Source organism: Hyaena hyaena, unplaced genomic scaffold, assembly GCF_003009895.1.
Source record: "Hyaena hyaena isolate Hyena2069 unplaced genomic scaffold, ASM300989v1 scaffold_60, whole genome shotgun sequence".
NCBI lineage: Eukaryota > Metazoa > Chordata > Mammalia > Carnivora > Hyaenidae > Hyaena > Hyaena hyaena.
In genome coordinates this window covers 3,543,220-3,570,354 of record NW_024080692.1, presented here as the reverse complement: position 1 = coordinate 3,570,354, position 27,135 = coordinate 3,543,220, and the positions used below count along the sequence as shown (strand labels likewise).

Genomic DNA, 27,135 nt, shown 5'->3' with positions numbered 1-27,135 from the left:
GCCACTACCACAACCAAGATAGAAACAATGCCATTACTCCCCGGACTTCCCTGAAAGGGAATGATCATTCATCTTCTCTGCACTGGTGACTCCTAAGAGCCACTGAACCATCTCCTCCCCTCATGGCTTTCTTTTTTAAAAATGACCCATGAATGCTGTTGTGTCCTATGTAAACTTTGAGACTGACTTCATTTAGCAGAGTACATTTAAGATTAATCCACACTGACGCAGGGCACCTGGGTGGCCCAGTTGGTGAAGCATCCGTTCACAGTATGAAGGACTTTGTGTTGTCCGTAGGTCCGTCATGAGTGCAGCTGCAGTGAGTATTTGCAGATAGGTTTCTTCTTTCACAATCTTTTTTAAGCATTCTAGATTAAGGGTAATTCTATATTATGTGTGTTGGAATATTACTCCTAACTTGTTTGCCCTTTGTGTTTGCTTATGGTGTTTTTCTCCCTAAATAGTAGACTTTGGTTACTTGGCCAGTTTTAGGAAATTTTTAGAAATTTAGAAAATTCGTACAGAAAAAATAAGCAGATACTACAAAGAATTCCCAAATACCCCTCTCTCCCCCAGTGTCTCCTATTAGCACCGTGCATTAATGTGGTACATTTGTTCTAACTGACAAACGAATATTGATAGGTTATAAGTAACTACGTCTTTTACGTTAGGCTTTACTCTTGGTGTCGTACAGTTCTGTGGGGTTTGGCAAATGTGTAATGTCTTGTAGCGGCCTTTACTGTATCCTACAGTATAGTTTCACCGCCCTAAAAATCCCCTCTGGTTCCACCTGTTTATCCCTCCCCTCTCTGCCTTCCATCTCCAAACTTCCTGGCAACTGCTGTCTCCATAATTCTCCCTGTTCTAGAGGGCTACCGTTAGAATCATGCAGCACGTAGCCTTTTCATACTGACTTCTTGCACTTAGCAGTATGCATTTAAGGTTCTTCCGTGTCTTTTCAGGGCTTGGTAGGCTATTTCTTTGTATTACCGAATAATACTCCCTTGTACAGATGTATCACAGTCTGTTTACCCATTTACCTAGTGAGGGACATCTTGGTTACTTCCAGTTTTTGACAGTTATGAACAAAGCTGCTGACATGTGCAGGTTTTTGTTTGGACATAAGTTTTCAGCTTATTTGGGTAAATACCTAGGAGTGTGATTGCTGGACCAGAAGGTGGTCTGTCTTGGTGAATGTTCTTGTGAGTTGAGAAGAATGTATTCTGCTGGTAATGGATGAAGTATTCTATAAATGTCAGTGAAATCCAGTTGATTGATGATGCTTTTGAGTTTGACTACATCCTTGCTTCTTTTCTGCTTGCTGTGTCTGCCGGTCACTAATTCACGCTGTTGGTGTCTCTAGTTAAAATAGTGACTGTAACTATTTTTCCCTGCAGTTCCATCATTTTTTGCCACACATCTTTTGACGTTTTGTTATTAGGTGCGTAAACACTAAGGATTGTTTACGTCTTCAAGAATTGATTCTTTATTGTTATGAAGTGCTCCTCTTTGATTCTGATACTTTTCCTTGTACATCTTTAAAATTACCATGGCTAGTCCTGCTTTCTTTTGGTTGGTATTAGCATGGTATGTCTTTCTCTATCCCTTTACTTTTTATCTCTGCGTGCCTTTATATTTAATTTGTGTTTCTTGTAGACGATATATACTTGGGCCTTGTTTTCTTATTCAATCTGTCAGTTTCTCTTAATTGATCTATTTCTACCTTTCACATTGAAACTATTGTTGTAGCTGGGTTAGTGTCAGTGCTATATTTGTATGTGCCTTCTGTTCATTGCATTTGTTCCTTGTTGCTTTATTCGGAAAAAAAAAAAAAAACTGCTTTCTTCCTCCTCTGGTTTCAATTGAGCTTTTTTTATGATTGCATTTTCTCTACTAGTTGACCCAGAGTTTGCAGTAGTCCTTTTCAATGACTGTAAGTCCATTTTCAAATAACACTTCACCATTTTACAGGTAGTACAGGTGCTTTATAACTGATTATAACCAATTCCTCCCTCCCATCTCCTGTAATATTGCTCTCTCTCTCGTCACTTGTCCATAAACTGTAATTACCTAATTTGTTGTTACTGTTTTTATTTCCAACAGTTAAGATCAATTCAGAATGAGAAGAATGAAAGGTTTTATCATATTTTCATTTATTTCTTGTCTCATTCTTTCTTTATGTAGATCTGAGTTTCTCCCTAATACTTTTTCCTTCTCTCTAAAGAACTTTTAATACTTCTTGCAAGGCAAGTCTGTTGGCAGTTCTTGGAGTTTTTGATTGTCTAATAAAGTATTTTTCCTTACCCTTTTAAGGATAATTTTGCTGGACACTGAATTTTAGGTTAATAGTTTTTTTTTTCTGTTAGCCCATAGGTATTTCGCTGAAGTCTCTCCTTGCTTGCATGGTTTCTGGGAATAAGTCGTAATGTAATTCTTATCCTTTTCCCTTATAGGCAAGGTTTTGTTTTGCCTTAGTTTATTTCAAGATTTTGTTTTTTGACTTTCTGACATTTGAATATAAGCCTGGGTGTTGATGTTTTGGTATTTCTCTTGTTTAGTATTCTCTAACCTTTCTGGAATTTTGGTTCCATGCTGATCACTAATTTTGGAAAAATTCCCGGACATATATTTTATTACTTAAAATACTCAGGTTTCTTTCCTCTTCTTTCGGTATCCCCATTATGTTACACCTTTTATATTGGTCCTGCAGTTCTTATATGTTCTGATCTTTTCATTCTTTTTTTTTCTTCTTCTCTTGGCCTTTCTGATTGGGAAGTTCTTAATAACATATCCTCAAGCCCACACTGATGGCTTTCTCAGTTGTGGTTAGTCCAGTGATGAACCCATCAACAGCACTTTTTGTAATAATGTTTTCTAACTTCTAGCATTTAAAAAAATTATTTCTCCTAGCCTACAGCCTATTAATCACAGTTAAATTCTTAGTTTGAAAATTCCCAAATCTCTGCCTTGTCTGATGTGATATTTGCTTCATTTCTTCAGATTGTATTTTTCTTGCTATTTAGCATGCAGTGTGAGTGTTTTGTTGAAAATGTTACATGATTTATCGGGTAATGGAGATTTAGGTAAATAGAGCTTTATGTGCTGTTTTATAATGTGGCTAGGAGTCAAGTTGTGTTTAATGTTTGCTTGGCATATGTGGTGTTTGATGGTGTCAGGGGCTTCAGTTTTCTCTGGTTTCCTTGTTTTTCTTTTCACTGTTATTTGGGGTTTCCCTAGAAACTCCATAAATAGAGTGTGTGTCTGCACCTCTCTCGGTTGTCATTTACTGTTACTATGCTGTTGTGCTAGAGCCTTGCTGCTGTGGGGGTAAGGCACCACGGAAAGGAAGTGTTCTGTAGTTGTGTGACCAGATCCCAGTTGTTCTAGTGGGCTAGTGTCCCTTTCCTTTGCACTTCACACGAATTTTAGTCGTCCTGTCTTGTCACCCCTTCTCTTCAGTCAGGAGGGCTCACTGGAACTGGAGTTATCTAAATGCTCTTTTTCTTACTCAAATAAGGTTCTGATAAAGTAGTTTTCCTTAGAGGCAGGTCTTTGTTAAGGAGGACAGTTGCTCTGGGAGGATCTCGGCAGGGTTCCTTTTCCCCTTCCCACAACAGACCTGGAAGAGCCCCTCCTCCTGGGTGACAGTCTGGTGACGCACGGAAGGGAAAAGGCCTCAGTGTGTGGAGGGCCGCCAGCAGCTTAAAGCTTCAAGCTAGTTTATGCCCTGCCTTCAGGGATTCATTGCTTCCTGTTATTTTTTTTTTTAAAGTTTATTTGTTTTGAGAGAGAGAGAGACTTGAGGGGGGAAGAGAGAGAATCCCAAGCAGGCTGTGTGCTGTCAGCAAAGAGCTCCATCTCAGCAACCTTGAGGTCATGACCTGAGCTGAAACCCAGGGTCTGACACTAACCAACTAGACCACCCAGGCGCCCTCACCGGTACCTTTGGTAAAGTATTCCTGCCAGTGACTCTCTTCGGAGGCTCCTGCTCATGGTGAGCTCTGATTCTCTGCAATCACGCAGAGTCATAGCCTTTTTATTTGTTCAACTTTGCTTTCTTGTTGTGGGGAAGGGAGTGACAGATTCCAGGCTCTTTACAGCTTGGCTCTGAAAACAAAAGTCCTTCTGTTTATGTTTTAAAATGAGAGTTTTATTGAGATATAATTCGTAGTCATAAAAATTTACCCTTAAAAGCATACGGTTAGGTAGTTTTTAGTATATTCACGGAATTGTGCTGTCCTCACCGCTGTTTAATTTTAGAACATTTTCATTGCGTGAAAAAGAAACTTCATACTAATTAGCAGTCCCTTTTCCCAGTCACAGGTAACCCACTTACCTGTTTTGTTTCTATAGATTTGCCTACCGTGGGCATTTCATATAAATGCAGTCACAGCATGTGGCCTTTGTTTCTGGCTTATTTACCTTAACATAATGTTTTCAACGTTTATTCCTGTTGCGGCATTTATTAATATTCAATTCCTTTTTGTTGCCAAATAATATTCCATTGTAGGGATATATCACATTTTGTTTATTCATCAGTAGCTAGAAACACATTTCTAGCAATTCAGAATGGTGCTGTTATGAATATTTGTGTAACGTTTCTGTGTGGATAGGTTTTCGTTTTTCCGGGATAGAGGCCAGGAGTTGAATTGCCAGGTCATAAAGAAACTCCATGATTCCCATTTCAAGGAGCTTCCAGACAGGTTTCCAGAGTGACTGCACTGCTTTACATTGTCATCAGCTGTGAAAGTTCTAAATGCTCGCTCTTGCCATAACATGTATTCTTGATTCTAGTTTTCATAGGGTGTGTGAAATGCGATTTCCTAATGATTTTGATTTGCGTTTCCTTAATGACTAGTGATATTGAACATCGTTTCATCTACTTACTGGCTATTTGCATATTTTCGTTGGAGAAATGTCTGTTCAGGTTCTTTGGTCATAGTTGGATTTTCTTTTTATTGCTAAGTTGTAAGAGTTGTTTATGTATTCTGATTAGAAGTCCCGGAGAACTATATGATTGGCATCGATTTTCTCCTGTTTTAAATTCCTTGACGATACTCTTCAGAGCACAAAAGTTTTATATATTTTTTTTAATTTTTTTTTTTAATGTTTTATTTATTTCTAGGAGAGAGAGAAAGAGACAGCGTGAGCAGGGGAGGGTCAGAGAGAGAGGGAGTCATATTCTGAAATAGGCTCCAGGCTCTGAGCTGGCAGTCAGCACAGAGCCCGACGCGGGGCTCGAACCCACGAACTGCGAGATCATGACCTAAGCGAAAGTTGGACGCTTAACCGACTAAGCCACCCAGGCGCCCCAAAAGTTTTATATTTTTATGAAGTCTAGTTTATCTTTTTGTGGTTGTTACTTATGTTTTTGGTGTAATATCTAAGAAACTATTGTCAAGGTTATGAAAATTTACCCGGGTGTTTTTGTCTAAGAGTTAATACTTTTAGCTCTTGCTATTAGTTCTCTAATTCATTTTGAGTAAATTTTTATATATATTGTGTTGAGGTATGGGTTTGTTTTAATTCCTTTGCCTAGATACATCTCGTGCCTGCCTCAGTTGTTGAAAGACTATTGTTTTTTCCATTAAATTGTCTTGTCTCATCCTAATCACTTGACTGTAAACGTAAGGGTTAATTTCTAAACTCTCAGTTCTTTTGCATTAATACACATGTCTGTTGTTAAGCCAGTAATAATACACTGTCTTACGTACTGTAACTTTATAGCGAATTCTAACACTGCGAAGTGTGAGTCCACCAAGTTTTTTCTTTTTCAAGATATATCGGTTCTCCTTGGCCCAGTTGTATTTCCATGTGAATTTCAGGATCAATTTCTCCATTTCTGCAGAAAAGCAAGTTAGAATTTTGATAAGGATTGCCTTGAATCTCTAGATTAATTAGGACAGTATTGCCATCTTACCAGTATTGACAGTATTCTTTCAATCCATGAATATGGTTATCTTTCCATTTATTTAGATGTTCTTTAATTTCTTTGAACAATGTTTTCTGGTTTTTAGTGTTCAAGTCTTGCACTTTTTTGTTAATTTTATTTCTGGATAATCTTTTTGATTCTGTTGTAAATGGAATTGTTTTTCTTAAATTTATTTTCAAATTGTTGCAGAGAGTAGAAAGAAAACTGAGTTTTCCATATTGAACTTGTATCCTGCAATCTTCCTGAACTTGTTTATAAACGTAGTTTTTTTGGTAAGGATTCTGAGGGTGTTTTATGTACAAAATTGTGCTGTATGTGAATGGGGTATGTTTCTTTCTATCTTTACAATATGGATGCCTTTTATTTTTCTTGCCTTATTGCCCAAGCAGGAACCTCCAAAAGGGGTCATCCTTTTCTTGTTCATGATTTTAAGGGGGAAGCATTCAGTCTTTTACCAGTAAGTATGATGTTAGCTATGGATTTTTTTTAATAGATACTTTTTACCAGGTTAGGAGGTTCCCTTTTATTCCTAACTTGTTGAGTGTTGTTACAAAGAAGAGATGCTGAATTTTGTCTAATTCTTTTTCTGTGTCAATGATCAAGTTGTTTTTTTTCTTTATTCTGTAATATGGTGTATTACATTGATTATGTTTCTAAACCAACCTGTATTTGTAGGATGAATTTCTCTTGGTCATGCTGTATATTCCTTGTCTGTGTGTTCCCGAATTTGGTTTGCTAGTAGAACATTGAGCATCTGTACTCGTAAAGGATATTTTCTGTTGTTTTCTTGTGGTATCTGTCTGATTTTGACAACAGGGTCACTTTGGCCCTGTAGAATTAGTTAGAAAATATTCCTAATTTGCGGGCAGGAGTCCGAGGATTGGTGATCATTTTAATGTTTGGTAGAATTCTCCAGTGAAGCCATCTGAGCATGGGCTTTTGTTTGTGGCAAGTTTTAAGAGTGCTGTTCAGTTTTGATAGTTTATGACTTTTTAGGAATTTATCCGTTTTAAATAGTTTGTTATATGTTGCTATATTCATAGTAGTTTCTTATAATTCTTATTTCCTTAAAACCGTTTTTTACTTTGGTATAATTACCATTCTTTTTTTTCGGCTCTTATTGAGTCTTTTTTTCCTCTAAGTAGAACCACCTTTTGGGTTCATTGATTCTATTGCTTTTCTTGTCTTTATTGCATTTATTTCTGTTCTAATCTTTAACCTAATCTCAGTGCTTGCTTGGGGTTTGTTTTTTTCTGTTTGTTTTAATCTCCTGGTTGGATTATTTATTAGAGATCTTTTCTTTCTTTCTCTCTTCCTTCCTTCCTTTCTTTTCTTTTCTTTTCTTTTCTTTTCTTTTCTTTTCTTTTCTTTTCTTTCTTTCTTTCTTTCTTTCTTTCTCTTTCTTTCTTTCTTTTCTTTCTTTTCTTTCTTTCTTTTCTTCTCTACAGCCAACATGGGGCTCAAACGTACATCCTCAAGATCAAGAGTCGCATACTCTATCAACTGAGCCAGCCAGGTGCCATGAGATACATCTTTTTTAAATATAGGCAATTGCAGCTATAAATTTCCTTCTACATACTACGTTAGATGCATCCCATAAGTTTGGTGTATTATGTTTTCATTCTCCTTCATTTCTAAGTATTTTCTAATTTCCTTTGTGGTTTCTTTGTAAATTTTTAGGAACGTGTTGTTTGTTACATTCCAATTTTTATTGTACTCAGGATTTCTTTAAATTTTTTAAATGTTTATTTATCGAGAGAGAGAGCGAGCAAGGGGCAGAGAGAGAGGCAGAGAGAATCCCAAGCAGGCTCTCTGCTGACAGCACAGGGCTCCATCTCATGAAAGGGGAGATCATGACTTGAGCCAAAATCAAGAGTTGGACACTTTAACCAGTTGAGCCACCCAGGTGCCCCATGTTTGTGATTTCTAATTTAATTTCCTGTAGTTGGAGAATATACTGTATATGATTTCAGTTATCTTAAATTTGTTGAGGCTTGTTTTATGGCCTGATAGATCCTGGAGATTCTTCTGTGAGCCCTTGAGAAGATCACTCCGTCCAGGTTGGTGGAGAGTTCTGTACTGTAGATGTCTGTTAGTTCCAGTTGGCTTACAGTTGCCTTCAAATTTGCATTTCTTTGTTGATTCTCTCATTGTTACATCTGTCAAAATGAGTTGTTGACGTTTTCAACCATTATTGTGAATTGTGTATTTCTTTTAATTCTTTGACTCTTTGCTTTATTATTTTTTATTTTTATATGTTTTATTTATTAGAGAGAGAGAGAGAGAGAGAGCGAGCATGAACAGGGGAGGGTCAGAGGGAGATACAGAATCTGAAACAGGCTCCAGGCTCTGAGCTAGCTGTCAGCACGGAGCCTGACGTGGGGCTCGAACCCAGGAACCGTGAGGTCATGACCTGAGCCGAAGTCGGACGCTCTACCGACTGAGCCACCCAGACGCCCCTAGTCTTTGCTTTAAATAGGGCTCTGTTGTTGGGTTTGTATTTGTGTAGAATTGTTATGTTTTCTTGATGTATTGACCCTTTTATCATGATAGAATATATCCTTTTGTTTCTAGTAGCACCTTTTGTCTTAAAGTCTATTTTGTCTGGTATAAGTAATAGATACTTAATTTTCATTTGAGTGCTATTTAGTATGTCTTCTTCCTTCCTTTTATTTTCATCTTGTGTGTTGAAATCTAAAGTGTCCACCGTAGACAATGTATCATTTTTTAAAGAAAAACACTATTCTATGAACCTCTATCTTTTAATTGGATGATTTTATCCATTTGTATTTCTTGTCATTGCTGATAACGTAGGACTTAAGTCTGCCATTTTGATATTTATTACATGTGTTACATCTTTTTCTTTCTTTGCTTTTCCATTATTGCTTTCTTTTGTGTGAATTAGGTGTTTTCTAGTATACCTTTCAATTTGGTTGTCATTTCTTTTCTGTAGTTTTTGAGTTATTTTGTTAGTGGTTGCTCTGGAGAATTACTCAGATGAAACCTTAACATAAAAATGTAATTTGGACTCATACCAACTTAATTCGAATAGTATGTTAAATTTTGCTTCCTAACATATCTTCTTCCTTCTCCTTTTTACTGTTGATGTCATAAAATTCTCTCTGTATACAATTTAAATCTAAAGAGTTACAATTATTGCTTTGTATTTTTTATATAGGAAAAGAGCGTAAGAAACAACCATTTATACCGTCTTTTATATTTACTTATGTAGTTATCTTTATTGATGTCCTTGCTTTGTATGGATTTGAGTTACTCTCTAGTTTCTTTTATGCCTCATCATTTCTTATTATGCAGGTTTGTTAGTGACAAGTTTCCAGTTTTTGTTTATTTGGGAATATCTTAGTTTGTCTGTTTTTGAAGTATACTTTTGCTCAATATAGAATTCTTGCTTTACAGATTTTTCTTTCAGCATTGCCAGGTGTCATCCCACTGCCTCTGGCTTCCATTGTTTCTGATGAGATGTCTGTTGTGTGTCTCATTGAGTTAGGCAGCATTCACTAAATCAAGAATGGTGACATTCTTGTGGTGTGAGTGGCAGAAATGTGGGAAGAGGTCACCGGGCTTTAAAAAGTTTTGTGTTACATTGTCATCATGTAATAAATATACTAAGTCAATCAAGAATGCGTATGTTCCGGGCGCCTGGGTGGCTCAGTTGGTTAAGTGTCCGACTTCAGCTCAGGTCATGATCTCACGGTTTGTGGGTTTGAGCCCCGCGTCGGGCTCTGTGCTGACAGCTCAGAGCCTGCAGCCTGCTTCACATTCTGTGTCTCCCTCTCTCTCTGCCCCTTCCCCCTCATGCTCTGTCTCTCTCTAAACATTATTAAAAAAGAAAAAAGATTAATTTCTTGTTCATGTATTTGAAAAATTTGCCACTCCCTCATTGCTATGTAATTTGAGCATGTTCTTATATGCCCTGCACCTCCTCAGACATCTGCCAGCTAGTTGGTTCACTGCATGTTGCAGGCCACACCCATCCACATCTGCTGCTGCAGATTTGCCAGGTCAAAGAACTTTCCTTCCACCACTTCACAATAACCCACAAGCTGCAGTCCCATGCCACCCACTTCCCCAAGTGAACTTCAGGTCTTTTTCAATGGAAGGTGCTATATTTATTATTGTGTTTATGTATTTTAATCAGTTTAGTATGTGTAAGCTTTTTTTTTGAATTTTGTTTTTTTAAATTGGGTTCTTCCCTCTCTCTCTTTTTAATGTGTTAACTGATAGAGTTTTGGAATGCTATGCTCTTAGCCGCATTTTTTCCCCATAAGAACTGTGGTTTTTATTGCATGATTTTGTAGAGTGCAGTGAATTTAAGGAACTTAAATATGATAATACAGCATGAGTTCCTCTCCCCCAGTTTCTGAATTTATAGATATTTCATTTCACTGTCTTCTGGGCTTCTTATTTTCTTGTGAGAAACGCACAAGTGAGTATGCAGCTCAGTGTTTCTGTGACAGTAACAGGTCTTTTTTTTTTTTTTTTTCTTCCTGGCTGCTTTCACTATTTCACTTTATTCTTAGTTTTCAGCATTTTGGCTTGTGATTTGTGCCTAGGTATGCTTTTCTTTGTATTTAACTTGTATTTTAACCTTTGCATTTAACCTAGATTATTGAATCTGTAAATGCTTGTCTTATCCCAGATTTGAGAGATTTTTCTCAGATTTGTAACCCATTTTCTTTTTCTCCTCGTGGGAGTCAGGTTACATGTGTGTTAGACCTTTGGATATTGCCTCGGGGAACTCTCTTTTACCCCTGGTTATTTTTTCTCTGTTCTTCAGATCTCTCTGTCTTCATGTTTACCTAACTCATTTTGCCATTTCCAGGGTGCCATGAAGTACATAAGTAAGTGCTTATTACAGCTATTTTTCAACTCCAGAATTTTTTTTATTGTTTTTTTTTCTTTGTTGAAATGATTACAAGCATATTTGCCTTTGCATCCCTGAGCATTGTAACAAGAGCTACTTTAAAGTCTTTTTTTTTTTAATTTTTAAATTTATTTATTTATGAGAGAGAGAGAGACAGCATGAGTGGGGGAGGGGCAGAGAGATGAGGGAGACAGAATCTAAAGCAGGCTCCAGGCTCCAACCTGTCAGCACAGAGCCCGACGTGGGACTCGAACCCACAGACCCTGAGATCATGTCATGAGCCAAAGTCGGACGCCCAACTGACTGAGCCACCCAGGCACCCCTGCTTTAGTCTTTATGTTTTAATTTCAACTACTTCACCATCTCAGGGTCATTCTGTTTTGTTTCGTTTCTCTGGAATATGGGTCATGTTTTCCTAGGTTTTTAATTAATTAAATTAATGGTAAATTACTTAATTAATGGTAAAGTGCCAGTAATTGTGTTCTAGCATATTAGATATGGATTAAGATAATGGATTATAGAATTTTAAAATAATATTTTTAAGGAATTCATTATTTTTAGTTACCTATGTCATCATGTTTTGTGCTGATTATGGTTTCTTTGACCCATGCATTTTTTCTGTTTTGTTTTTTTTTTCCACTTGTCTTTCTACTAAAGCAGATCTTCTAGTAGTTCTTTTGTGAGGGTCTGTGGCTAGTAAATGGTTAGCATTTTATCGTCTTTATAAATACCTTATATTGCCCTCATTTCAGCGAAACTTCATCTGAGCATTAAGTTCTAGGTTCTATACCTTAAGTTCTAGACAGTTCTTTACCCTTAGTACTTTGTGCCATTGTTGATTGCCATCGGTTGCTGCTGGGGCAGATCTGCTGTCAGTGTGGTGGTCTTTTTTTGAGGAAGATAGTCTGCATTTTCTCTTTGGAAGCTTTTAGGATTACGTGTTACTGATATTTTACAGTGTGTCCACGTGCGGCTTTATTTTTATCTTCTTCAGTGTGTATGCGCTTCCCGTTCAACGATCTAGTTTTTAGTTGTGGAAAATTAGCTAAATATCTTAATAAATACTGATGTCCTGCTTTAACTCTCAGTGCCGAAGACTCCTATTTCCTTGTACATATCCTAACTGTACTTTTTAAAATGTTCTGTCTTGTCCACTTGTGTCATCTAGAATGAGTTCTTGTAGCCTCTGCATTTATTTCCTCGGCCTCTCCGTGTTTGGTATGTGACAGGATTTTGCTTCTGTAGTCTCGTTTTGATTGGAAAATTTAAAGTTTTTCTTCATTTTGTGCATCTCTTTCTATCCTTAGTTTCTCCTTACGACTGTTTGTGCTTTCGAACACCGGGGCCCCCAAACTAAAAGCAGGTAGAAGAGTTTTCCGGCTCTCTGTTCAACGGGACCAGCAGCCTTGCAGGCTCGGTCCCCGATCATTCGGCAGCTTTGCTGGGGGCTGCCTAGGAGACCGCCGCCACTGTCACCAGGCCCCGGTGTCAGCGGGCGAAAGCTGTGGCGGCGTGCTCTTCCCTCGCTTTCAGGAGCGGAAGCCTGGTCCAGCCTTTGGTCTGAAGCAGTGAGCATGGTGGTGTTCCTCCCGGGGAACATTTCTAGTCCTTGTTTTCCCCGAAGGGGGAGCCTGTGGCCGTTAATGTGTGCTCAGAGGCCCAGAACTTGGCGGGCCTGTCTCATATCCCTGCTCACAGCTTTGTGTTTCTTCTCAAAGACTTGGGTCTTGCACCTCATTAATAAGTCTTTTACTTTTCCCCCTACTTACATTGCATGTTCTGTTCCAAACAGAGGGGTTGAACCAAAACACACGCTTGCTGAGTCTTTTTGACTAGATAGCTAAGTGTTGTTTCTGGATGTTTTGTCACTCTCATTTGTCTCATTTGACAAGAGTTACTGCCCTTATTAGTAATCTTGCTTTTGTGAGTTCAGCTCACTCCTTTAATATCTGGTGGGGCAAACACTAAATTACTGTTCGTCTAAAAAATGTTGCTTTTCTTGACTAAAATTCTGTATTTCTACATATGAACTTTAAAATCATTTCCTAGTTTTGAAAATCCTTTGGGAGTCTTTCTTAAATCTTATTACATGTATACACTAATTTTAGAAAGATACTCTTTTTTGTACTGTCAGGTTAGCCAAATACATAATATATCCATGTATTTATAGTTTTTATTTTAATATATTGTTTTTATGCCTTGAGATCCCTGTTTTATGATTTCTGTAGTTTTGCGACTGTGTATTTACACGCACCACTTTTTTTCTTAGCTGGTTACTACTAGAAGAGAAATGTAAATGTTGGTCTTGTATCTAGTCACTTTGCCAAAATAATTATAGTTGACTCTGAACAACACGGGTTTGAACTGCCTGGGTACATTTATATGCAGATTGTTTTCAGTAAATGCAGTATAGTAGACTTTTTTTTTCCCTGATGATTTTCTTGACATTTTCTCTCTTTCGCTTATAACTTGTGAGAGTGTAGTGTGTAATGGGCATAATATACAAACTGTGTGTCAGCTAACTGTTCACATTCTTCATAAGGCTTCGGGTCCATGGCAGACAATTAAGTTTTGGGGTCATCAGGTTATACTTGCATATTTGACTGCATGGGGGTCAGCAGCACAGCCCCCTGCGTCATTCCAGGGTCCGCTGTAATTCTCAAAGCTCTTAGGAGACTCTGCAGTTTTCTGTGTATATAATCATAGCAATGACAAATAAAGATTATTTTATATTTTTTACTATTATACTGATTATTTGTTTTTATTATTTTTATTAAATTATCTGAAAACTTCAAAACAGTGTTTAATGGTTGTAGACAACTCCATGTCCTGATTTTGGCAGAAATGGCTTCAGGGTTTACTGCTGAATATCTTGCCATATTAGAGTTGGGGAGAAGTGTGTCATATATTAGTTTCCTTTTACTCTTATTTTGCTTGAGTTTTTATTAGGAATGTAGCTGAAATTTGTCACATACCATCTTATTTTATTTTAATGTTTATTTTAGGGGGTGGGGGGCATCCAGATTTTGAAGCAGGCTCCAGGCTCTGAGCTGCCAGCACAGAGCCCAGTGCAGGGCTTGAACTCATGAACCCATAAAATCATGACCTGAGGTGAAGTCAGATGCTTAACTGACTGAGCCACCCAACCACCCTGTCGAATGTTATTTTAAATCTTGATGCAGTCATAGTCAACTATCCTTTTAACAAACTGGATTGAGTTTACTGTTTTATTTATTTTTTTGGTCTCAGTATTTACAGGTGTATTGCTTTATATTTTTCCACTTTTCTCCTGTCTTTATAGGTTTTATTAATGTTTTATAAACTTTTAAAAATAAATCCCATTTCTTTTTTTTGGAGATAATTTTATTCTTTTAGTTTCTTAAATTAAAAATTAAGAGTCCCATGTTTAATTTGATTTTGTCAGTTAGCTAAAACTCTTTTAAAAAATAAGTACATGGATACCATACAGTACATACTTTTAACATGTAATTTTATTAAATATTTCAGATGTTTTTATATGAATTTGACATTTTTTCTAAATCTGAGTCTGTGTTCCTTTTTTTGTGGTCTCAATCTTTACGGTTGTTTTAGAAATATATTTGTTTCCTAATTCCTCTTTTCTTTTTCTTCCACATTTCCTGCTAGACTTTTTTTATTAGAAGTCTTAATTGTAAATATTTATGAGTGGATAAGGAGAAAGGTTTTTCGAGTTGTTAGTAGAGTGCATAATTATTTCTAATAGTTGAGGTGTATTTATGAATGAATACAGTAGGAATTTACTGTGAATCTGGGTTCTATTATGCTTTAATATTGTCCTTTTTGCTATTTAATGAATTGTAATAACTTTTTTGTAGCTGTTCTAGGAGTTTCAATTTGGGCTGGGTTCTGATGTTTCAGAGTGCTTGGTAATTCTCTCTATATATGGTTATAATAACATGCTTTTCTTCCTTCCCCTCCCCACCCCCCCCCTTTTTTTTTAACAGTTACATGGGAATTGGTCTTTCTGCTCAAGGTGTGAACATGAATAGACTACCAGGTACTTGTAATTGAATTATAGTACTGCCTTATAGCTACTTCTTTCTGGCTAAATGTGAAGTAGTAATTAGAAATAGTTAAACAAATTGATTTTTCTCTGTTTTTAATCACCTATATTACGAGTTCAAAGTTGGAAGCCGAATGGTTTTAAGAAATTAAAATTTTATGGTATTTAGCAAAACTTACATTTACTCTGCTTTTTGTTTTGTATTTTTTGCTTGTTTTGTTTTGGTATTTTAACTTCCGGTACCTAGCTATATGAACTACTTTAAGTATTTTCATATGATTGGTTCTCTTCGATACCCAGCACATTCCTGGCTTTCAACCTGTTGTCATTTGCTTAATATTCTGGAATGTTGGCTGATAGGAAAAGTAAATTAAGGAAGGTGTCATTTGAGATGGGAGAACGGTTTCTCAAACCATTAATCAGATGCAAGTGGTTCTTGGATTATACACTAACATTAAAAATTAGTTTTGGGGGGAAACTTTTTAAAAATAGAAAGAAAAATCTCCTATTTTATATTAAACGCCGTGGGGAGCGTGTGTGTGTTTAAGCCAAATCAAAGCAAAATTCCTTTGGTCTGTTAGCAAAGGAAATATGCATGGAAAATGTGACTATTTTTTTTTTAATGGTAGGAGTCTTTGTGTAATACATGTTTTAGTCTTCTGTGTGGCAAATTTATTTTCTTTAGTGTTGTAAGCAGTATTTTCATGTAGAAATCATATGGTGTAATTGTTGAGAATTTACATGTACATTTGGGAATTTTATCTTTGTGCTGTTGTCTGTTGTACCATTCTTGTCATAATCTTAGTGAATAGCTCTAGTACAGAGGAACCTGACTTTTCATTGTAAATATACTGGAACTTTCTCTTTAGGCTGGGATAAACATTCATATGGTTATCATGGGGATGATGGACATTCATTTTGTTCTTCCGGAACGGGACAACCTTATGGACCAACTTTTACGACTGGTGATGTCATTGGCTGTTGTGTTAACCTTATCAACAATACCTGCTTCTACACCAAGAATGGACATAGCTTAGGTACTAAGATAATGTATTGCATGTAAAATAATCAAATACTGTGATTATTGTACTTACAGCATGGTAGTCACGCTTATTAATGGAGTTGTCTGTTATAAATAGTTGCCTCTGGACATTATTTCTTTGTTCCTTCCAGGTGGAGGTTGAGGAAATGGTGAAAATTTGTATTCTGTGAAGGCCGCCTTGTATCACATGTATGGGAATAACTGTGAAAATAATCCCCATGCTCACTTATTTATTCTAGTAATAGAAATGCTAAGTGATAGAAATGCTAAGTGTTTCCTGCTTTGCTTTGAGTAAAGCACTTCATAGCCTGACTGCACTCTCTAGGTAACAGGTGCTGCGGGAAAGAAAGGGCTGTTGGTTTGTTGTGTAGTACGGGGGTGTAATGAAGGAAAAGATTGACACTGTCCAGCACACCAAAGGCCGTGACCTACTAAAAGGTCAGGCCTGCTAACAATGATGACCGCAGGTCAGTCCTGCAGAAAGGAGCAGAACTGAAACCAAAAAACTAACAGCAGAATCTCTAAGGATAAAAGACAGATGGCAAATACAAAATAAATAGATTAATGAAAACATGAAGAAGCCTATGAGACGAGGAGGAAATTAGGCTTTTAGTTGCACACGCACCCAAAGCACTTCAAATTCAGAATCGCGTGTGGTTGTCACACTCCCTTTTCTTAGAAGTCTTTTTGGTTTTGTTTTTATACGGAAGCTATAAAGGATAGCAAGACTGATGCTTTATAAATAACATGGTTTCACGTTATTTGGAAAATCCTTGATGCAAAGCAAATTATTTCTGAAGAGGGAAAGCATAAGGAAGCGACCACTCCGTAGCTTCAGAGGCCGAAAAGTTCGGTTGGCCCATCCACAGTATAGAAAAAGTAGACTGCGAATAGTGTCCTTAAGCAAATCATAGATGTTCTTGGTAGAACATAAAAGCTGTTGTGTCCTTCTCATTTCATAGTAGAAAATTCTGAGTGCTTTGCCACATGGGTAAGAGCTGTTCCTTTTTATCGTCTCAGTATTTTCTTGGCATACAGTTCGTGTCTTCACATTGATATTTGGCTTCAACTTTTTCCTTCTCATTTTTAATACTGATTTTGCAGTCCTGTGCGGCCTGACTAAAAGGTCATCCAAGGTCCATACTAGACCCTTGTATTGTTGTCATTGGCACAAGAATGTTGATTCAGGACACCGGGCAAGAGGTGTGTATTTCTGGTCAGGTTGCATTGGCCAGCCAGTTTCCAGAAGGATGCAGCCTCTTTATAACACTGCTCTGGCTCTGACTTACCCAGCAGTTTGCTAGGATGGCCTCAGGGGCCCTGGTTGCTTAAGATATTTGATCTGAAATTAAACTAGGTGAAATCTGCTTTGAGGAATGACTTTGCAAAGATGCAAAAGAAGACATATTTTTAAAACCCAAATTAGCCTTTTCCAGTTTCTAAAACTTTATTCTAGAGAAGAAATTCTATTTTGGGAGCTGGAAACACCATAGGTGCTGTGATTTTGTTTCCTGTTAGAGTTTCACAAATATTTATATTGAGATTTTCTCTTGAATAAGAGACTGCTTTTAAAATGTGAGATGCTTTTTAGGAAAAGAGTACTTAGTGATGGAATCACATTCTAATTTTAAGCAAATTTGAGACCTTCGTCATGATTCGTTTAGAAATGTGACGTTTGTCAGGCACACAGAGAGGCAGTGTAAGAGCGGTCGAAACGGGTTCTTTAGTTGCTTGCCTTTGTCTCCTGGCTAAGGCCATGTGACCTTAGCAGGTTAATATCTCTGTGCCTCAGTTTGTAAAATCGGATCACTGTAACACCCACCTTTTTCTGGTTGTTGAAGTCGACTGAAATGACGCATGCTAAGTTCTTAGGCGATTGCCTGGCACGTAGTGAGTATGCACTAAATGCTGTTTACTGTCCTTGTTTGCCAGGGTCTGGGCTAGATGCCTGGGGTCCAGTAGTAAAAACTTACTCCCCTAGGACAGAGGCCAGCAGACCATGGCTCCTGGTCCGATTGGTCTCCTGTCTTTTTTTTTTAAAGTAAAGTGTCACTGGAACACAGCCACACCCATTCATTTGTGTAATGTGCATGGTTGCTTTCCTGTTAACGGTGGCAGAAGTGAGTAGTTGTGACAGAGAGACCGTGCAGCCTAGCGAGCAGAACGTGTGTACCTTCTTCACAGGGGTGTGCTTGCCTTTGGTCCGAATTCTGGCACCTAAAAAATAAAATACTATTTCCACAGTGGTGTTCTGTACTTCCCGAAGTGGATAACTTCTACCCAAAAGCTGATACATCTTTAGTTTCTGTTTCATGAAGTTCTTCAAATATACACATTTACTGATCATAGAAATAGAAGTGGAGAAGGTTTTATTTGAGAAAATAGTTAAAGGAGAAACAGTTTGGTATCCAGGTTAACTTAATTGGAATATTTTTTTACTCGTTTTCTATCAATCGAAGATCACTTTTTGCAAAATCCTCTTGACAAATCACAGAATTAGAAATTTAAAAATATTGTCTTCTGTGTAAAATTTAAATAAGGATACTAACTTGTTAACGTGGCATCTTTTTGTGGTCCGAATGTGTTTGGGCAGTGCTGCTGTGTTTGGCCATGTTCAGAAATGTTCATCTGTGGAATTGGGTTTTTCATTCGAGTTTTTGGTAAAGACTGGAGATTTCAGTAATAACAAAGAGGAACTTTTGCTGGAACTGTAAAAGTAGACAGTCTTTGCGGAAAATAATTTGTCAGGCTGCTAATTTACGAAAAATGCTAAAGATATGAATGATAGCCAAGATATTCCCTGTTGGGTTTTGTATCCTGTTTAGTTTTCTGAAAATTTTAGAATAAATTTTCACATTTGGCCTGTAGTCCCTTCGCTTTCTATTTATTCATGAAGCCAAAAGTCATCGGAATGTTGTCGCTTGGTTTTCCTTTTGACAAGCCAGAGTTTACCAGCTTTTAAAAGTCATAAAAACAAGAGTTCGACTACAAAACACTATTTTTACACATTTACTAAAAACCATAGAGATGTATAGTCTGTTTGCCTTGCGGTTTTATTACTTTAATATCAGGTAGTTGTGTTTTCTGACGGTACAGCACAATCACAGAGCCACAAAGTCTCAAGTGGGGAGAGACCATAAAGATAATTGAACAGAAACGCCCTCAATTTTTAGGTGATGATCAACACCAAAGAGGCCGCGGTGCTGGTGTGTGGTTTTTTGTTTTGTTTTGTTTTGTTTTAATGTGTATTTAGACTGGAAGAACTGAGACTAACTGACAAACCAACAACACCTCCTCCTGTTTTTCTGGAGCTCATTTTTTTAAACCTATCAATGAGATCCTACAGAAATGTTTGGTTTACTTATTATTGCATTTTCTGCTAAGTAATGTATTTAAATACTTGCAGAGAGATTATTAAGTTATCACTTCGGGGATGCCGGTAGACTTACTCCAGTGACGTCACATTATTCAAGTATATTTGGAGCATGACTGTGTTCATCCGGACGTTCATGAGTTCTCAACTGTGTAAATCTTGATCCTCTGCATGAGGAATTGACTCTCCTCACAGAATAGTCAAAACTTATTTCAGATTGTACTTTCATGGGAAAAAATTTTTTCTAAGGAGCAAAAATACTGTATCTTGCATTGTCCACTTTTTTCCCTTGGTAACAAAAGAAATCTCCTTTCCCTTCCTCCCCAAATTGCTGAAGAACTAAATCTAAGTGAGGAAGATGAAGTGATAAGACTGGAAAGAGCGGCTTGTGTGTGGGTCACAAATCAAATGCGGCTGTCACACAACCGGCTTTCTTGAAGGGGCGCTCACATAGCCTAGGAGACGTGTTTAAACCGGTTTTCAAAGTGGTACCCCGTAAGAAAACTTGGTGTGTGGGTAGCATTCACTCCAACCTCTGTTGGGGTGATTGAAAAAAAATGCTGGTCTCATCATTTTATATTTGGCCTTTAGGTTTTCCCTTTCCTTCCTTTGCCATCCCTTCCCTTGTTTTCAGTTAGAAATTCAGTTCAGCTTGTCTCTGTCGTCTGCCTTTGAAAAACCATTTCTAATGCCACTTTTTTTTGGTTTTTGTCTGTCTGTTTTTTAGGTATTGCTTTCACCGACCTCCCGGTAAGCCATCCTTTCTTTTAAAAGCAGTGTTGCATTTTTAATTAAAAGACATTAAAGAAACCAGTATTAAGCATGTTTGGAACTCAGTCTTACTGATAATTATCAATGTTACATTTTGCATGCCATGCATAGAATAGAGGTCCTTCCTCCAGCCACCACTGTTGTGCACTTGAGAAATTAAGCTCCAAATTCCTAAGTTTTAAAGGGGTGTCATGGCGCGAGGGAACTTCGTTGTAGCTTTAAAAAATATATCAGAATTGATACTGAGAATACACCCTGTAATGTCCCTGCATTCACTTGGTACCCCCGAACTTTTCCGCAAGAGGCCGTGCAGCAGTTCTGGTCATCCGTTAACGCAGTTGTATGTTGAGTGGCTGCTGGTGACAGGGCCTATGCTCGGGATACATCATCAAAACAGGTGGAGATCTCTGTCCCCTTGAAGTAGCCAAGCAGGGGAATAGAGCATAAACAATACGTTATAAGTGTACAAGTATATCATAGTAGCAGGTAAATTATAGCCTATTTTAAGTACTTTTTAAAGAAAGAAAACGTGCGAGTACCAAGACAGAAGGTGAGTTGTGCAGTTTGCTCACCTTTGCGCGGGATGAGTCTCAAGCAAAGACTTGAGGCGAAGGAGTCCACTCAGCGGGTATGTAGAGAAGGCCACAGGCCACAGGCCGAGGGAACAGTGAGGGGAGCCCTTCTGAGGCAGGAGCACAAGGGAGCGCTAGGGGAGGCAGAGGCCCTGGTGGGAGAGGCTGAGCTAGACCACAGAGGCCTTGAGAGCCATTGTAGGGACTCGGCATGTTCTTTGAGTGAGAGGCAGAGACCCTGCAGGGTTTGAGGTATAACCTAAGTTTTAAAGGGTCACTCACCCAGGTTGAGACCTAGACGGGGGCAGGGAGTAAGGGTAGAAGCCAGCAGACCTATGAGGAGGCCGTTGCAGAGACTGAGGCGGGAGATGATGGTGACTCCCCTCATTGGAGATGTGAGAACTGGTGTGATTCTAGATACACTGTCAGTCAAAGACTGTCCATTGTCATGTGCATCACATATGACAGACACTAAGGGAAAAACCCAACAGACAACGATAGGATGCTTTCTTATCACCTGAATTTTTATTTTGTATTCACTGAATTCTCTCTTTGCCTGTGTAAATATAGGTGCTTCAGCAGTATCACTCGTTGCGCACCTAACAAGAATACAATATGCAATGTAGATTGATGAAGGCATTCCCCAACTTAATGTCTAGAGTCTGACCTTTGAAACCACTTTTCAGAGTTGATGTCTATGGTTTTCTATGCGATGGTGTCTTCTGTGCTGTTGAGAACATTTCTTCAGAGCTGTCTGTTATGTCTCTGGCATTTTCTTCTAACCTCCTGATGCCATTGCGTAGGTCTTGATGGTAGCCCTTTTTATATTCCCAAAAGGTACTAACCAGAGATTTTCTGACAACCATCAGGACTCTGATACTTCTTTCTTAATTGGTCCATACATGACTTTTTGACTGAAATTGCAGTTATCCCTGTTTCACCAGGAAAAACGCTCTCGTAACAAATTCACACCTGTGCAGGCACAGCGACAGCTGCCTGACCAGACACATGTAAGGTGCCCTTGATTATAAGGCACGTTCCAGTTTCTGAGATGTTTTAAGAAAAGTGACAGGAGGATCAGAGGCAGAGAATAGTCATCCCACCTATAGATTATTAATATTCCTGAAGAAAATTCAGGGGAAAAGAAAAGAAGAAATCGAAAGAAATCCTAGAAAACAACTTTGCTAAGCCAAGGAAAATTTGGAGCCTGAAATCAACACGCTCAGCAGGAAGCATCATTTAATAAGCAGTAATGGAACAAGTGTTTATCTTTTTGAAAAAATATGTAATCTTGAGATTCTGTCTTGTGTTTGTACCAAAGTAAGTTCCAGATAAGGAGTTGAATTAAAAAACCAAAATCAGTATGATTTGAACAAAATCCCACCTGAGAGCCAGAGCCGAGAGAATTGTCTGATGGATTGGAGATGACCATATGAGAAAGAGGGTAGGACTCGGAGATTCTTGGCCTGAGGAGTGGAAAGGATGGCGGTGTCACTTACTGATAGAAGGCTGTGTGTAGAGGAAGCAGGCTTTGAGTGGCGGTGGATCTGGAGTTCAGTTTTGGGTAAGTGAAATGGAGTGGCCAAGTTCACAGAATTCAAGAGAGTGATCTGAGCTGGAGATGAGAACCTGGGAGTCTTTGGCACTTCGGTATTTCAATGTAAAGTCATGAGACTGCTTGACGTCAGCGAGGGAGTGTGTGTAGGCAGAGAAGAGGGGCATGCGTGGTCGGGAGAAGAGACGGGAGCAGCAAAGGGAGGTTGAGAAGGAGCGATCGGTGAGGTAGGAGGCAGGCTTAGAATGGAGTGTGTCCGCAAAGCCAAGTGAAGAAACCATCTCTAGAAGGAAGGACTTAGCGGCTGTGTCAGATGCCCCTGTGATAGCTCATGTAAGCGGAGGACTGAGAATTGACCGGCGGGTTTACGCAGAGCAGAGGTCGCTGGTGGCGTGGACAGAATTTCAGCCGACTGAGTGATGGAGAAATCTTTACTGGAAAGGGCTTAAGAGCGAATAGGAGGAGGGAAATCACAGAGTACGGACAACCTGGTGGAGGATTTTGACTGCGCTGGGGAGGAAACAAGTGCGATGTAGGGGCTGGTGGTGGAAGTGGGAGCAATGAAAGATGTTTTGATTTACTAGGATGTTTATTCGCTGATGAGAAGGATTCAGTAGCAGGCAAACAAGTTAATATAAAGGGAGAAGTACGCTGTGCGTGGCCAAGGTGGGAATCATGTGACCCGTGGAGGGGAGGCTTCAGAGAACAGCGTCTGTGGAAGGGCAGGTGAGGGGGGCGGGGGGACCCGGCTCAGAACCATCGCAGGGCCCTCGGGCAACACTGAAGTTTCATTTGTAGTTGGCTAAAGGGCTTAGGTGGTTGGGTGTTAGCCGCGTTTTTTCCTCTTTTTGTGACCCAAAGTAAGTCGAACCGACTTGCCGGAACAAGCAGATGTGTTACGAGCTCTTGTCCTCACTTGCCCGAGTGGTGACAATTTGAAAAAGACTAAGCCTGTTGTAGACATGTTGACTATTTTTGTGTTGCCTTCTGGTTACTTTGGTCCCATTTTAGAATCACCGGTTGTGTTTTTTGCCTTGTCTATAATTAATCAGTGGTAGTATTTAGCTTTTTAACAACAGTGAGTAAAGTGGTAGTTACGTGGTGTTACAAGTTTTGGGGGTTTTTTAAATACAGTGGTTCTGAGAGTTTTTTATTCTTACGATTCTGAGATCTTCTGGGACTTGCACATGCAGCACAGCATTCTGCTACTTGAAAAGGAAAGAAAAAGTGAATCTTTCCCTTAAGGGCCCCACCAATGAAGGCTTTGTATGTTCTCTACCTGTGAACTCTCACCGGCCAGTTGTAACATTAAATCCTGGTAGAGGGTGTATTTACAGACAAAAAGTTGATCTAGACTATATTCCACTTCTCATGGAACCTAGGGTGTGTACATGGTTTTGAAAACCTTACATCTTTTCCAGAATAATCTTTCTTCCCCAGCTCACCTCACCAGTTTGAGAAATGTCTAGCTATAAACTAATTCACTTTGGGATTAGGTAAATTCTTTCCTTTTTGTTATAGAAGCTGTTCTCCTTTAAAATGATGCTATTTTCCAGTTCTTTAAGCTGATTTGAAGTGGACTTTTTACAGATACATTATTTGCTTTCATTTTCCTCAGAAAACATCTTTGGAACAAGATTATGCTACTGAATTTGATTTTGTATATATTTAGTTTTTGAATATTATATTTAATCTCTCTTTGTCTTTCACAGGTTAATAGAAATTAGGGGATCTGTTTTTCTTTTCTCTTCATGGAGACTTATTTTCATTTTTGTCTAATTCTACATGAGAAGGGGTGATCTTTTTTTTTTTTAATTCAGCAAGTTTTCTAGAAGACAGTGTTTTACATAAAACCACAACCTAGATTCATGCTGTGTCACAGAAGAACCTTGAAAACTTTCTGCTAAATGAGAGAAAACAGTCACAAAAGGCCACACATTGTGTGAATTCTATCTGTGTGACGGGTCTGGAGCAGGCACATGTGTAGGGTCAGAGAGCAGAGGAGTGGCAGTCAGGGGTTACCTGGAGGGGCAGCCGCAAGTGATGCTAATAGACACAAGGTTACTTTTTAGAATGAGGAAAATGTTGTAAAAGTAAACAGTGGTGATGGTTGTTGCACAGCTCAGTGACTGTGCTGAGAACCGTTGCGTTGTTTTCAGAAATCTGTTGTCCAGCAAGTGAAATAGTCTGTTAGAGTTGTTGTTTTTTTTAATGTATAGTTTAGGTACCTAAGGGCTACTCCCTTTCTCCTCAGTTCTTCAGGTTTAAAGTTAAGCAAGTGGAATAAAAAATATAGTTACTTTTCACCGAATCCAACTGACTTTACCACTTCTAGTTTTTATTCATCACGTTCTGATTATAGAAGTAATACACAGTGTTAAGCATTTGAATAGTAAATGTTTTAAACACAGAAATATACAAGAGAGCAGTTTCTCGTAATTCCAGCCTGTTTAGATACGATGGCTGTGTTGAGTATATGTCCTTCCGGGTCTGTTTCTGAATTTAGGTTAGCCAATGTGTCCATTATTTAAATGTTTACAGCAAAGGTGAGGTCAGTTTCTGTACTAGTCTCTAGGTTGCTTTTGTGCATTTAGGAATGTATATGATATCTTTCTGTGTCAGCATACAAATTTTTTACTCTTGTTTTTGCAATATCTTATTGTATGGTGTACTACCACAATTTCTGAGATGCATATTTTTTCATATTTTTACACTTAATTTTTTGAGGCTGTTTATGTTTGTGAGAGAGAATGAGTGGGGGAGAAAAAGGGGCAGAGAGAGGAAGAGAGAGAGAATCCCAATAGGCTCCTCACCTCAGCACAGAGCGCAGTGTGAGGCTCAAACTCACAAACCTGTGAGATCATGACCTGAGCTGCAGTCAGATGCTTAACCGGCTGAGCCAACCAGGTGCCCTTCTGTTTTTGTTTTGATATTTATAACATTGGGGTGCATCTTAGAATCTGTGGCTTGCCACATTTAATGGGCAGTGTTTTTTCTTACACATAAAATGATGGTATGTCTTAGAATTCTTGGAGTCTGAGTTTCGATGAATGTGGTATGTAATACCGTAACTTGTGAATGGACATTCTTTTAAATATTTTTCCATTGAAATAATGCTGCAGGGCATTCTGTTTGTTTCTGTGTAGGATTTTTTTTTTTTTTTAAAGAAATAGTTTATTGTCAAATTAGTTTCCTCATAACACCCAGTGCTCATCCCCACAAGTGCCCTCCTCCATGACCATTCCCCCCCCTCCCCTCTGTGTAGGATTTAATTCTTACAAGGGAAATTGCTTTGTCAGTATCAATAATTTTGCCAAATTTCTTTCTTAAACGATTACATCCGTTTACATTACTATGTACAGTGGATGAGAGGGCTTACTGTCTCAACCTTCATCAGCATTGGGTAGTCTTGGCTTTTAAAATGTTAATCTAATGGACAAAAAATTCTTATTTTAATGTGTATGTTAGGCAAGTCAGTGAGGTTAAGTATCTCTTCATATTTCCATTGTTATTTTACGTTTCTTCTGCAAATTGCCTGTATAGCTATCACCACTCTAAAAATCGAGTTGGCCTATTAATCTTTGTCCTGTATTGTGAGAATATTGTTTACATTGGGAATGTTGATCCTTATATATGTAGCTGATTTTTTTCCCTGTAAAGTCCGTTGTCTCGACGTTTGTGGCATATCTTGTCACAGGGAAGTCTTAAGCTGTGTCATGGCATGGTTTTTATTGGAGTACTCCTGAGTGTTGCTTTTCTTTTCTGGTGTTGTTAGGATTATTTTCCCGAATTCTTTAGGAAAATTTAGATTAGCGTACCCTTGGTAAAGCGGCTCTGAGCAGTGCTGAGATCAGAGTCACATTCTGCGTAACAAACAGGATTGCCTTTCACTCTGTACAAAGAGTGTTTGCTTTTGTATAGTTTTGTTTTAAGGTATCAAAGTTTGGTTTCAGAGTTGTGTGGGAAGAATCATGTGCCGGAAGTGGAGAGGCTTGCGGTCCTTCCTTTGCCTGGGTATCAGAGACGCGTGCTACCTGCCACTTGTTGGGTCTCCGTTTTCTGCGGAAGAAACAAGGGAGGGTTGGAACAAGTAGCTCACTTATCTCCGGCTTAGAATTGTAAAAACTCACTAGGTTGGTTGATTCGGAATCTGGGCATTTGCACATGTTGCGTTACCGTTTATTTCCCGAATCCAGTGCAAGTCTCTTTCTTAGTGTTTGGACACAGTATTCATTTTGTTTCAGATTTTGGTTGCTTGATCGATCAGTTGTTGTTAAATACATCCTCTTAGCTTTTTGCCATGAAAGATCTCTAAGCATCATCTATTCACTTCCAAATTACCTGCTCTTAATCTTGACCTGATTTTGTAGTGAAAATATTTGTAATAACCATTAAATCAAGGAAGTAAGGCATAAAATACAGAGAATAAAGATGAAGTAGGTCTACTAAAGTAGAACTAAACTTAGATTTGTTGTCAGATTAATCTGTGTTCCAGTCCCTCGTCTGTCGCAGTGTAGACCAAGAGCAAGTTAATTTACCCCCGTCTTCGCTTTCTCTATCTTTGTAATGCGAATCATAATTATTTCACAGGATTATTACCATGCTTAAACCCTGCTATTTAGTAGACGTTGAGTAATTCATCCACCTGTTAGATAATAACAACTAGTGACAGAGCCAAAAAGACCCCTGTATTTTTGTGTGTACTTGAACTACTTGTTTAGCTTCAAAACTTGGAATAGATCTAAATTTGTTTCTCTGTGAATTTGATGATTTAAATCCCTTTCCACTCCTGAAGTATCTGCATTTGAGTCTTTTATTTTTATACAGAGAATGGCACTGTGTTTTGCTTATACTTAAGTTCTTACCACCATCCCTTCATAATGACTTGCCAAATATACAGATAAATGAAATCAAGAAACTTAAAGTGGTGCCTGCCCGGGAAGAATGGTACTTCTCCAGTAAC

General features: G+C 38.4%; 1 protein-coding gene across 1 annotated transcript in view; it reads left to right on the top strand.

The window, feature by feature from the left end:
- The window catches only part of RANBP9 (RAN binding protein 9), an 87,677-nt gene that overhangs the window by 35,624 nt on the left and 24,918 nt on the right, over window positions 1-27,135 (top strand). Inside the window, exons 3-5 of the mRNA XM_039231844.1 lie at window positions 14,801-14,853; window positions 15,729-15,896; window positions 20,002-20,024. Coding sequence (XP_039087775.1) covers window positions 14,801-14,853; window positions 15,729-15,896; window positions 20,002-20,024 — 244 coding nt within the window. The remainder of the gene's footprint in view (window positions 1-14,800; window positions 14,854-15,728; window positions 15,897-20,001; window positions 20,025-27,135) is intronic.